Source organism: Salmo salar, chromosome ssa07 (assembly GCF_905237065.1).
Source record: "Salmo salar chromosome ssa07, Ssal_v3.1, whole genome shotgun sequence".
NCBI classification, from domain to species: Eukaryota; Metazoa; Chordata; class Actinopteri; order Salmoniformes; family Salmonidae; genus Salmo; species Salmo salar.
The window spans coordinates 21,633,804-21,647,344 of record NC_059448.1 but is presented as its reverse complement, the minus strand read 5'-3'; the positions used below and the strand labels follow the sequence as shown (position 1 = coordinate 21,647,344).

The 13,541-nt window shown below is 44.1% G+C and overlaps 1 protein-coding gene and 1 long non-coding RNA gene across 6 annotated transcripts in view; both read left to right on the top strand.

The window, feature by feature from the left end:
- The window catches only part of dock11 (dedicator of cytokinesis 11), a 113,560-nt gene that overhangs the window by 1,293 nt on the left and 98,726 nt on the right, over positions 1 to 13,541 (top strand). For all 5 annotated transcript variants that reach the window (XM_014206851.2, XM_014206850.2, XM_014206849.2 and 2 more), the window contains exons 2-4: positions 9,869 to 9,985; positions 10,580 to 10,669; positions 12,475 to 12,557. In XM_014206851.2, coding sequence (XP_014062326.2) covers positions 9,869 to 9,985; positions 10,580 to 10,669; positions 12,475 to 12,557 — 290 coding nt within the window. The remainder of the gene's footprint in view (positions 1 to 9,868; positions 9,986 to 10,579; positions 10,670 to 12,474; positions 12,558 to 13,541) is intronic.
- Positions 3,861 to 7,955, top strand: LOC106608744 (uncharacterized). Its single transcript, XR_001329572.2, has 3 exons — positions 3,861 to 3,992; positions 5,831 to 5,833; positions 7,944 to 7,955. It is a non-coding gene; the product is annotated as an uncharacterized lncRNA (long non-coding RNA).

Genomic DNA, 13,541 nt, shown 5'->3' with positions numbered 1-13,541 from the left:
TCTCCCACACTGTCAATGTCCTCTGATTCGCTAGACATTTGTCTCTTTCTCATATGATGCAAAATCCCAGCCAAGAAAACATTCAGTGGACTTTTGCAGACCTCTTAGGCCAGATCTTTTTATTCCCAAATATCTCCAGTCACGTGAAGTCAATCAGACATAGTAATCTTGTGGTGAGGTTTGACGCTGACTGACGTGTGCTAGGCAACACAGGTCCCGAAGTGTGTTGTGTCTGGTTGAGCGGATGATCCTCAAGGTAATGGTCGCCATGGTAATGGAGAACAAGCCCTGTTTTGTGGAGGTTGCAGAGGAGCCGACATTCTCACATGGGGATTCCCTGGAGGCATGCTCCAACCATGCTTCCTGTGTGTGTTTGTGCATGTGCGTGTGCGTGTGTGTGTCACTTATGTCAATGGGGCTGCTTGTCTTATTCTCCTTCCTGGAATTAACAGTTTTCTGCTCTTTCCATATTCCTGTATCTCTCAGTTGGTGTGTCTAGAAATGACCTTTCCTACATTCATTTCAAGGAGTAGGTATTTCCTTTGTTCTGGGCTCCATTCTCTGTGATCTGAAAGCTCAATTAAAAGCCTTCACCTAGTTTCAGCTCATAAGACATTGAGACGTTTTGAATGTTAGCTGAAATGAACATACTGTAATTGACTAGGGTCTCTTAGATCATAAGGAAGCTCCTGAAGAGTCTCAAGAGGTGTTGTTTTGATCTAGAGGAACGATATACATGTAAGATTGTGTATTTACTCAATTCAAGTCAGGTCAAGGGTTGTGGGTCATGGGAAGTCTGTGTTCTCAGTAAACACACAGACTGAAGTACTTACTGGGGTCAGGGGGAGGACATTGGAATTGTTGGTGCATGTGTGTGTGTGGTGTGTGTTGGTGCATGCGTGCGTGTGTACACATAAACGGCAGTAGTAAAGCCCATCTGCTAGAGATAGACTTCTCCTCTGTCTTTCCACTGAACTGTATAAGACGCACAGCAATCTGGAAAAGTACTTATCTCACTAACATTATAGCCAAAGCCAGTGATGGTGTTTGGAGTGTCCGGGGCCAGATTGATCGCTGAGTTGAAAAAGCGGTGTGACGTACAGTAAAGTCCCATAAAGAGATGAGAAAGTGACTATATATGGGCGAATGTAGCAGGCAGGCGGCTACGCCCCAACCAGAACTAACCCCCTCTTCCTCCTTTCTTCCTCTGTGTTTCTTCTTCTCTCTTTCGTTTTCTTTCTCTCCCAGGCTGTTCTTCTCTAAAGGAGCTGAGCCAGAACTCTCTCTCTCTTTCTCTCCCTCTCTCTTTTCCTCTCTCTCTATATCTCCCCCTTCTCTCTCTATCTCTCCTATGACTCTCTCTCCCACCTTCTCTCTCTATCTCTTCGCTTTCTCTCTCTCTCCCCCTTCTCTCTCTATCTCTCCTATGACTCTCTCTCCCACCTTCTCTCGCTATCTCTCCTCTCGCTCTCTCTCTCTCTCTGTAACACGATCTGTCGCAATGGAACTGTATCTTCTGGTTCTGTGGTTCCACTGCTGCCCAACCTGTTGCACATGACAGGAAGCTGCTGCTCTCCTCTGAGCTGCTAGAAGTAATGAATTAAGCAGGCAGCAGAGCCTACCTACAGTAGCTGATTGTGAGGCCCAGCGACTATGTTGTTTACCATGTACAGTTGAAGTCGGAAGTTTACATACACCTTAACTAAATACATTTAAACTAAGTTTTTCACAATTCCTAACATTTAATCCTAGTAAAAATTCCCTGTCCTAGGTCAGTATTTTAAGAATGTGAAATGTCAGAATAATAGTAGAGAGAATGATTTATTTCAGCTTTAATTTCTTTCATCACATTCCCAGTGGGTCAGAAGTTTACATACACTCCATTAGTATTTGGTAGCATTGCCTTTAAATTGCTTAACTTGGGTCAAACATTTTGGGTAGCATTCCACAAGCTTCCCAGAATAAGTTGGGTGAATTTTGGCCCATTCCTCCTGACAGAGACTCAGTGACTGAGTCAGGTTTGTAGGCCTCCTTGCTCACACACGCTTTTTCAGTTCTGCCCACAAATGTTCTATAGGACTTTGTGATGGCCACTCCAATACCTTGATTTTGTTGTCCTTAAGCCATTTTGCCACAACTTTGGAAGTACGCTTGGGGTCATTGTCCATTTGGAAGAACCATTTGCGACCAAGCTTTAACTTCCTGACTGATGTCTTGAGATGTTGCTTCAATATATCTACATCATTTTCCTCCCTCATGATGCCATCTATTTTGTGAAGTGCACCAGTCCCTCCTGCAGCAAAGCACCCTCACAAAATGATGCTGCCACCCCCGTGCTTTACGTTTGGGATGGTGTTCTTTGGCTTGCAAGCCTCCCCCTTTTTCCTCCAAACATAACGATGGTCATTATGGCCAAACAGTTCTATTTTTGTTTCATCAGACCTGTCACGTTCGCTATCTTCAAATTCCCTGTCGTAAATTAACCAAGGCACAGTGTGCCGGTAATTCCACATTCTTTTATTGAAGTGAAACTGAACAAAACAAAAACCAGGTAAACAGATTCGAACGTGACGCAACTGAGGCGCACACAAAACACACACAGAAAATAATAATTACCCACAAATACAGGTGGGGAAAAGGCTGCCTAAGTATGATTCCCAATCAGAGACAACGATAGACAGCTGCCCCTGATTAGGAACCATACTTTGCCAAACACAAAGAAATACATGACATAGAATGCCCACCCCACATCACACCCTGACCTAACCAAAATAGAGGAAATAAAACATCTCTCTCAGGTCAGGGCGTGACAGTACCCCCCCCCCCCCCCCAAAGGTGCGGACTCCTGGCCGCAAACCTGAACCTATAGGGGAGAGTCCGGGTGGGCATCTACCCATGGTGGCGGCTCAGGTTCGGGGCGTAGCCCCCGCTCCGCCCGCTGATCCCTCCGCTTTTGTCTTACCGGACCGTGGATCGTCGGAGGAGGAACCGGACAGTGGATCATCGCCGGAGGCTCTGGACTGCAGACCACCGCTGGAGACTCTGGACTGCAGAACGCTGCTGGAGACTCTGGACTGCAGACCGTCACTGAAGACTCTGGACTGCAGACCGTCGCTGAAGACACTGGACTGCAGACCGTCGCTGAAGACTCTGGACTGCAGACCTTCACTGGAGGCTCCAGACTGGGGACCGTCGCTGCAGGCTCTGGACTGGGGACCGTCGCTGGAGGCTCCAGACTGGGGGACGTCGCTGGAGGTTCCGGACTGGGGGACGTCGCTGGAGGCTCCGGACCGGGGGACTTCGCTGTAGGCTCCGTGCCATGGATCATCACTACAGGTTCCGCACCATGGATCATCACTGGAGGCTTCGTGCCATGGATTATCACTGGAGGCTCCGGACCATGGATTATCACTGGAGGCTCCGGACCATGGATTATCACTGGAGGCTTCGTGCGTTGGATCATCACTACAGGCTCCGGGCCATGGATCATCACTGGAGGCTTCGTGCCATGGATCATCACTGGAGGCTTCGGACCATAGATCATCACTGGAGGCTTCTTACGTGGTGCTGGAACAGGTCTCACCGGACTGGGGAGACGCATTGGAGACCGGGTGCGCAGAGCAGGCACAGGGTATACTGGGCCGTGGAGGCGCACTGGAGGTCTGGGGCTTAGGGCTGGCACAACCCGTCCTGGCTGAATGCTTACTTTAGCCCTGCAAGTGCGGGGCGCTGGCACAGGACGAACTGGGCTGTGAAGGCGTACTGGCGACACCGTGCGTAGAGCTGGCGCAGGATATCCTGGGCCAAAGAGACGCACTGGAGGTCTGGAGAGTATGGCTGACACAACCCGTCCTGGCTGGATGCTCAGTTTAGCCCGGCAAGTGCAAAAATGTTATCCTCTTCCATTTCTTGTCATTTAAATGATCTAGCCATGGACCGCAGTGTATAACTTCAGTCATGTTAGAATGTTTCATTGCTGGTTATTTTGTCTTGTATCACCGCATAACACGTTGCCTGACCAGTCACACGCTCCCCACGGTAAGCACGGGGAGTTGGCTCAGGTCTGAACCATGACTTAGCCAATCTCCCCGTGAATTTGGGGGGGGCTGCCTCTCGGGCTTCCGTCGTTTCCATGTCTCCCAATCTCGTCGCTGTTCCTCCCTCGCTGCTTCCACCTGTTCCCATGGGAGGTGATCCCTTCCGGCCTGGATCTCCTCCCACGTCCAGGATCCTTTGCCATCCAGGATGTCCTCCCATGTCCACCTCATCTTCCCCGTAGGCGCACGCTGTTTGGTCTTCTTGTGGTGGGTAATTCTGTCACGTTCGCTATCTTCAAATTCCCTGTCGTAAATTAACCAAGGTGCAGCGTGCCGGTAATTCCACATTCTTTTATTGAAGTGAAACTGAACGAAACAAAAACCAGGTAAACAGAATCGAACGTGACGCAACTGAGGCGCACACAAAACACACACAGAAAATAATAATTACCCACAAATACAGGTGGATTAGATCTTCGTCCCCATGTGCAGTTGCAAACCGTAGTCTGGCTTTTTTTTGGCAGTTTTGGAGCAGTGGCTTCTTTCTTGCTGAGCGGCCTATCAGGTTATGTTTATATAGGACTCGTTTTACTGTGGATATAGATACCTTTGTACCTGTTTCCTCCAGCATCTTCACAAGGTCCTTTGCCGTTGTTCTTGGATTGATTTTCACTTTTCGCACCAAAGTACGTTCATCTCTAGGAGACAGAACGCGTCTCCTTCCTGAGTGGGATGACGGCTGTGTGGTCCCATGGTGTTTATACTTGCAAACTATTGTTTGTACAGATGAACGTGGTACCTTCAGGTGTTTGGAAATTGCTCCCAAGGATGAACCAGACTTGTGGAGGTCTACAATTTGTTTTCTGAGGTCTTGGCTGATTTCTTTTGATTTTCCCATGATGTCAAGCAAAGAGGCACTGAGTTTGAAGGTAGGCCTTGAAATACATTTGTTATTGAAGTAGAAGTCCTGGGAGTGCATTCTGACGAAGAACAGCAAAGGTAATCCAATTTTTCTTATAGTAAATCTGAGTTTGGTGAGGGCCAAACTTGGTGGGTGTCAAAATAGCTAGCCCGTGATGGCGAGCTATCTACTCAGAATATTGCAAAATGTGCTTTTGCCGAAAAGCTATTTTAAAATCGGACATAGCGATTGCATAAAGGAGTTCTGTATCTATAATTCTTAAAATAATTGTTATGTTTTTTTGTGAACGTTTATCGTGAGTAATTTAGTAAATTCACCGGAAGTTTGCGGTGGGTATGCTAGTTCTGAACGTCACATGCTAATGTAAAAAGCTGGTTTTTGATATAAATATGAACTTGATTGAACAAAACATGCATGTATTGTATAACATAATGTCCTAGGAGTGTCATCTGATGAAGATCATCAAAGGTTAGTGCTGCATTTAGCTGTGGTTTGGGTTTATGTGACATTATATGCTAGTTTGAAAAATGGGTGTCTGATTATTTCTGGCTGGGTACTCTGCTGACATAATCTAATGTTTTGCTTTCGTTGTAAAGCCTTTTTGAAATCGAACAGTGTGGTTAGATTAACGAGAGTCTTGTCTTTAAAATGGTGTAAAATAGTCATATGTTTGAGAAGTTGAAGTAATAGCATTTCTAAGGTATTTGAATATCGCGCCACGGGATTCCACTGGCTGTTGAGTAGGTGGGACGATTTCGTCCCACATACCCTAGAGAGGTTAAGTGAAATAATCTTTCTGTAAACAATTGTTGGAAAAATTACCTGTGTCATGCACAAAGTAAATGTTCTAACCGACTTGCTGAAACTATAGTTTGTTAACAAGACATTTGTTAAGTGGTTAAAAAACGAGTTAATGACTCCAACCTAAGTGTGTGTAAACTTCCGACTTCAACTGCACATGAATACACATGCATGTGCGTGTGTGTGTGTGAGACAGAGAACAATGACTGGGGGAGGGGAGGAGTGCGAAAGAGAGGGAGAATCACTGTGCACCAGCATGTCCTCTCCCCACACTCCCTAATTCCCTGGGCAGCAGTACAGCAGACCCTCGGCGTGCCAGGTGGGACACACTTACAGCTGTGCACTGAACTGTGGCAGGGTGTTTGAGCCGGGAGTCCTAGAGAGGGGCCTGGTGGTTCTCTGACATGTTAGCTGACTGTGTCTCTCTCTCTCCCTTGAGTCTTTTCCCAAAGTCCTTGGCCAATGCTCAGTGGTTACTGCAGAACAGTCTCCTCTAATATGGATAGAGCTCTACCACATTCTGGGCTGCATGAAACTGCCCTCAGGCCCAGGAGTCTATTACCTTACATAGAACAGATTACATTGTATTCAAGCAAGGCTTATCCTATGTCATATTTTCGCCTGCTTCTGCTGAGCCTTGCACTATTGTTGGAATGAATAATTATTAACTTTTCCTAGTTGCTTCTCCTTGGCTGACTTGCTTTGTCCTGGACTGATTCACGTGACTTAGCCTGTTTTCTCTGTAAATGTCTTTGAATATAGGATATGAAATCATTCACTTCTCTGTGAAACTCTCAACAGGATGCAGTGATATCACACCAGCGATGTGGTGGAGCAGCCATCTTTGTTTTGTGATTGTGTTGCCATGGTAACATGTCAGACTGAGCCACTCTCTAATGGCTGATGAAGTAAGAACTCCTGCAATAACTTGTGCCCTGCTACGCTAATTTTCACTCACTGCAGCAAGCAACCCCCCTCTGAACCCTGGCGTCAAAAAAGAAACAGTAGCCAGGAACTAAGACCCTAAGGTCAAAGGTTATAAGGCATTATTAGAACCCTGTGCAGTGCCTAACCCCTCTACAGAGTACTTCAGTAGGGACCATGTAACACAGCCAACCTCTGGTGTCAGTGTTGGACTCCAACCCCTCAAAGGGCATTCTGATGAACTAGACTACTGTGCCGTGTGTTCACAATCCTCTCAATGTTTTGAGTGATCCTCCAGCTGCTCTAAAGATCTCCTCCAGTCCAGCAGTCACCCTAATATTTTTCACAGCTGCCTTTCCCTCTGTTCATGCTCTCTCTCTTCTTCTCTGGTTATTGTTTATTTCTCTCTCTCTCTCTCTCTCTCTCTCTCTCTCTCTCTCTCTCTCTCTCAATTCAGTTAAATTCAATTCAAAGGGCTTTATCGGCATGGGAAACAAATGTGAAATAAACAATCAGAAATGAACAATAAACATTACACTCACAAAAGTTTCAAAGGAATAGAGACATTTCAAATGTCATATTATGGCTGTGTTGTACTGTGTTGTAATGTTGGGCAAATGGTTAAAGTCCAAAAGGGAAAGTAAATACACATAAATATGGGTTGTATTTACAATGGTGTTTGTGCTTCATTGGTTGCCTTTTTCTTGTGGCAACAGGTCACACATCTTGCTGCTTTGATGGCACACTGTGGTATTTCACCTAATAGATATGGGAGTTTATTAGAATGGGATTTGTTTTCAAATTATTTGTGGGTCTGTAATCTAAACTCAGTTTCCACCTAATTGTCTGCCTACAGCGGCCTCTCTCAATAGCAAGGTTAAGCTCACTGTCTGTACATAGTCAAAGCTTTCCTTAATTTTGGGTCAGTCACAGTGGTCAGATATTCTGGTCAGGTATCCTGCCACTGTGTGCTCCATTTTGCTCTGTTTTTTGGTTAATCATTTCCAATGTGTCAAGTGATTATGTTTTTGTTTTCTGGTGATTTGGTTGGGTCTAATCATGTTGCTGTCCTGGGGTTCTGTGGGGTCTATTTGTGTTTGCGAACAGAGCCCCAGGAACAGCTTGCTTAGGGGACTCTTCTCTAGGTTAATCTCTCTGTAGGTGATGGCTTTGTTATGGACGGTTTGGGAATTGCTTCCTTGTAGGTTGTTGTAGAATTGAACGTCTCTTTTCTAGATTTTGATAATAAAATGAGCGAGTCTCTCTCTTTTCATGCTCTGCAGCCGCCCTCTGAACTTTGTGTCTCTCTGTGATCTCTGCCCTCTAACCTCAGACATCTTTAGTTCAGGGAGAGTAGCTTCTCTCTGTCACATTGACAAATCGCTAGTCCAGCAGAGCAGAACAGATCAGGTGGGAAAAGAGCAGAGAGATGTTTTTCAGTTTCAGCTTCCAAACAACTGCCCAGACAGAGGAAAGCTGAAACACACTGTGCTTTTTTCAGAATTACACCATGCTGTTAGTGCGTTGTGTTACTTGTCTGGGACTCTGGTCTGTTTTGTACCCGGTCCACAGCCACCCCTATGATACTCTGTCCCCTCTACGGATCATATTGAGGGGGAGAGATGAAACGCACTGTGCTTTTTCACAATGACACCACCATGAGAGCTCAGGATTCAGTAGCTAGGAGGACTTTATTGGTCAGTCTTGGGCATCGTCACAAACGCGTGTCTTTTTGCGGAAGGTACTATGCAGCACACAGACCCCCCCTGGCGCACTCAACGTTGTTGATATACGTGGAGTTTCGCTGTAGGCCTGTTTCAGGGAAACTGTGAAGCCAGCTGCATGTTTCTGTTTCAGTATTTTATTAAAGAATGTGAAACAATGTCGCTTCTGTTTGCTGATTTTCATGAAATCATGAATATCTGTTCTTTATATGGACTAAATAAATGTGTTCATATGGGCAGAATATTATCTATAGGCTATAGCATACCAAATGTTGATCAGTTATGAAAATGAAACATTTAGTGTGGAAAAAGGCGAAAATGTGTACGTTTTAATTAAAAAAATAAAGTCTTTGTCACATGGCTATAAAAATGGAAACATAGTGATTTTAGAGACACAAGGTAACAATAGCCCATGATTAAAGGGTTAGGTTAGGCTATACTGGGTTCTCACCATCATCATCATTATTATTATTCACATCATTACAATTCAGTCAAGTCACAATTATCAGCTTTGGTATTGACATCAGTGAGCAGGCTTTCTGAGTCAGGAGAGACACATGGGTAGCCCTACCAATGGAAAACATCTGGGAAAAAATGGCTCCCAATTGGATATGCCCACCCAATTGGGAGCCAGGCCCAGCCAATCAGAATGAGATTTACCCCACAAAAGGGCTTTATTACAGACACCTGTGTAATGATCATGCTGTTTAATCAGCTTCTTGATATGGTTTTCAATGGGCTATGGTAGTAGGTGCCAGGCACACCGGTTTGAGTGTGTCAAGAACTGCAACGCTGCTGTTTTTTTCACACTCAACAGTTTCCTGTGTGTATCAAGAATGGTCCACCACCCAAAGGACATCCAGCCAACTTGACACAACTGTGTGAAGCATTGGAGTCAACAGGGCCAGTATCCCTGTGGAACGCTTTCGACACCTTGCAGAGTCCATGCCCCGATGAATTTAGGCTATTCTTTGGGCAAAACGGGGGTACAACTCAATATTAGGAAGGTGTTCTTAATGTTTTGTACACTCAGGCTTACTTTAGCTTACTGCTTACAAAAGAGCTAACAAATATTGTCACAATAAACAACATAGTGCTTTAAGAACGACATGGCAAATACATATGGGAAATAAATAGCATAAATGACAAAGCAAATCTATCCAACGTATCTCCCTGTTTATGTGAAGTAGTGGGTGAGGGTGTGTGCCTTTGTGTTTATGTGTCTGTCTGCATTTGCATTGTCTTTTCTCGTTAGCACTGATTTAGCTGATAGCTGCTTTATTGAACAAAGGTTTTTACTTGCAGTGACTGTAATTGGCTTACCTTCCTGCACTCATTGTAAGTTGCTCTGGATAAGAGCGTCTGCTGAATGACCGAAATGTAATGTAAATGTCGTGTAAATGTGTGGTTAGCTTATCTGTGTGTCTCTTGGTAACTTGACCGTCTATGTTTCTCTACAGGAGCAGCCTAAGATCATTGAGCCGTTGGACTATGAGAACGTGGTGTTTCAGAGGAAAGCCCAGATCCACAGTGACCCTCACAGAGACCTGCTGCAGTGTCCTGTCGACGACATCTCGGTACACACACACACACACACACACACACACACACACACACACACACACACACACACACACACACAGGAAACATTTGTTTAGTTTGTTCAAATTCAATGTTTTATTTGAGAATATTTATAAAAGTGACAATACTCTTTCAAATATGCTGCTAGAAACACTGGATAACCAGGCCCACATTTTGTAGGGAAGCTAGCGACAGCATTGCGACATACATCCCCACAGTAGCATATAATATGATACCAGAAAAAACTGCAGGAACGGTGGTTTATTTTATACCAAGATCAGCAAATTCTGTGATAATTGACTCAGGGAGGGCGTTCTTATAGATTTCTGTTTCTACGAAAAGGTGTCTTTTCCCCATTATCCACCAGTTCACAGCCTTGTTCTCCCCTGCAAGGAGGGACATATTTATTAGTTAAAACCAAGCGACCCAGCCAGTCCAGTTTAACTCAGTCACTGACAGATTATTGGGACTCTTTCAAATACACATTATTCAAACACACGTGGTTCTGATCAGGAGACTCAAAGCAGTAAAAGCTTAAACGACTGTTCACCCTCATCTCTTTCCAACCCAACTCCCCCCCCTCTGTGTAGGAGTCTCAGATCTCTCGTCAGAGGAGGACCGTGGTTCCCTCCGTGCCCCAGAATGCAGAGAGGGACGCCAAGAGCCTGTTTGCCAAAGAGGTTCTCATTCAGTCAACACTAGTACACAACAAATAAATGCCTGTAGAGAAAACTTGACAAGCCTATATCGTAATAGGAATCAATAGGAACTTCGATGCCTGACCAGAAACAAACTGCTGGTTGGTCCCAATCGAGAGATGTTGACCTGTTAACTGTTACTCAGCGAGCACCATACCTAAAGCAAAAACTTGACAGCTTGACTAGAGGTAGACCGATTATTATTTTTCAACGCCGGTGCCGATTATTGGAGGGCCAATAAAGCCGATACCGATTAATAAATGTTTATATATATATTTGTAATAATGACAATTGCAACAATACTGAATGAATGCTTTTATTTTAACTTAATATAATACATCAATAAAATCTATTTAGTCTCAAATAAATAATGAAACATGTTCAATTTGGTTTAAATAATGCAAAACACCGTGTTGGAGAGAAAGTGCAATATGTGCCATGTAAAAAAGCTAACGTTTAAGTTCCTTGCTCAGAACATGAGAACATATGAAAGCTGGTGGTTCCTTTTAACATGAGTCTTCAATATTCCCAGTTAAGAAGTTTTAGGTTGTAGTTATTATAGGTATTATAGGACTATTTCTCTCTCTATACCATTTGTATTTCATATACCTTTGACTATTGGATGTTCTTATAGGCACTATAGTATTGCCAGCCTAATCTCGGGAGTTGATAGGTTTGAAATCATAAACAGCGCAATGCTTGAAGCACAGTGAAGAGCTGCTGGCAAACGCAGGAAAGTGCTGTTTTGAATGAATGCTTACGAGCCTGCTGCTGCCTACCACCGCTCAGTCAGACTGCTCTATCAAATGTCAAATAATAGACTTAATTATAATATAATAAACACACAGAAATATGAGCCTTAGGTCATTAATATGGTCAAATCCGGAAACTATCATTTCGAAAACAAAACTTTTATTCTTTCAGTGAAATACGGAACTGTTCCGTATTTTATCCAACGGGTGGAAACCCTAAGTCTAAATATTGCTGTAACATTGCACAACCTTGAATGTTATGTCATAATTGTGTAAAACTCTGGCAAATTAATTACGGTCTTTGTTAGTAAGAAATGGTCTTCACACCGTTCGCAACGAGCCATGCGGCCCAAACTGCTGCATATACCCTGACTCTGCTTGCACTGAACGCAAGAGAAGTGACACAATTTCCCTTGTTAAAATAAATTCATGTTAGCAGGCAATATTAACTAAATATGCAGGTTTAAAAAAATATATTTGTGTATTGATTTTAAGAAAAGCATTTATGTTTATGGTTAGGTACACATTGGTGCAACGACAGTGATTTTTTCACGAATGCGCTTGTTAAATCATCACCCGTTTGGCGAAGTAGGCTGTGATTCGATGATAAATTAACAGGCACCGCATTGATTATATGCAACGCAGGACAAGCTAGATAAACTAGTAATATCATCTACCATGTGTAGTTAACTAGTGATTATGTTAAGATTGATTGTTTTTTATAAGATAAGTTTAATGCTAGCTAGGAACTTACCTTTGCTCCTTGCTGCATTCGGGTAACAAGTGGTCAGCCTGCCACGCAGTCCCCTCGTGGAGTGCAATGTAATTGTCCATAATCGGCGTCCAAAAATGCCATATTACCGATTGTTATGAAAACTTGAAATCGGCCCTAATTAATCGGCCATGCCGGTCGACCTCTAAACTTGACATAAATGACACTTTTCTGGCATGGTGTGAACTGTGAACTCTTTATTACCCTGGTCCCCTGGTGTTGTAATGTTACTAATTGAGCTCGAATGTTGACCTGTTTGGCAGTGCATCAAGACTTACAACACGGACTGGCATGTCATCAACTACAAGTATGAAGCGTACTCGGGAGATTTCCGCATGCTCCCAACGTAAGTCTAGAATAGAAAAGCTATTGATACACGCATGCTTCCAAGGTGCAATAAATCTGGAAAAGAAAAGCCATTGATAGAAAGAAACAGCATAGAAATGACCAGATTGTAGATAGGAAGCAAGGCGTAGATGTATTGACGATATAGACTAGCTGTTGATCCATTGAGGATTTCGACTAGCTGTTGATCCATTGAGGATTTCGACTAGCTGTTGATCCATTGAGGATTTAGACTAGCTGTTAATCCATTGAGAATATAGACTAGCTTTTGATCCACTGAGGTTATAACCTAGCTGTTGATTCATTAAGGATTTAGACTAACTGTTGATCCATTGAGGATATAGCCTAGCTTTTGATCCATTGAGGATAGAGACTAGCTTTTGATACTGTACAAAGACACACTGTTGAAATGACCAGAACCAAGATACAGTAGAAAGGAGTTGATGTATTGAGTATATAGTTCTGGGTTGCTGACACACAACAACCCTCTCTCTCACACAACAACCCTCCCTCTCACACAACAACCCTCTCTCTCACACAACAACCTTCTCTCTCACACAACAACCCTCTCTCTCACACAACAACCCTCCCTCTCACACAACCCTCTCTCTCACACAACAACCCTCTCTCTCACACAACAACCCTCTCTCTCACACAACAACCCTCTCTCTCACACAACAACCCTCTCTCTCACACAACAACCCTCTCTCTCGCACAACAACCCTCTCTCTCGCACAACAACCCTCTCTCTCGCACAACAACCCTCTCTCTCGCACAACAACCCTCTCTCTCACACAACAACCCTCTCTCACACAACAACCCTCTCCACACAACAACCCTCTCTCTCACACAACAACCCTCTCTCTCACACAACAACCCTCTCTCTCACACAACAACCCTCTCTCTCGCACAACAACCCTCTCTCTCGCTAACAACCCTCTCTCTCGCACAACAACCCTCTCTCTCACACAACAACCCTCTCTCA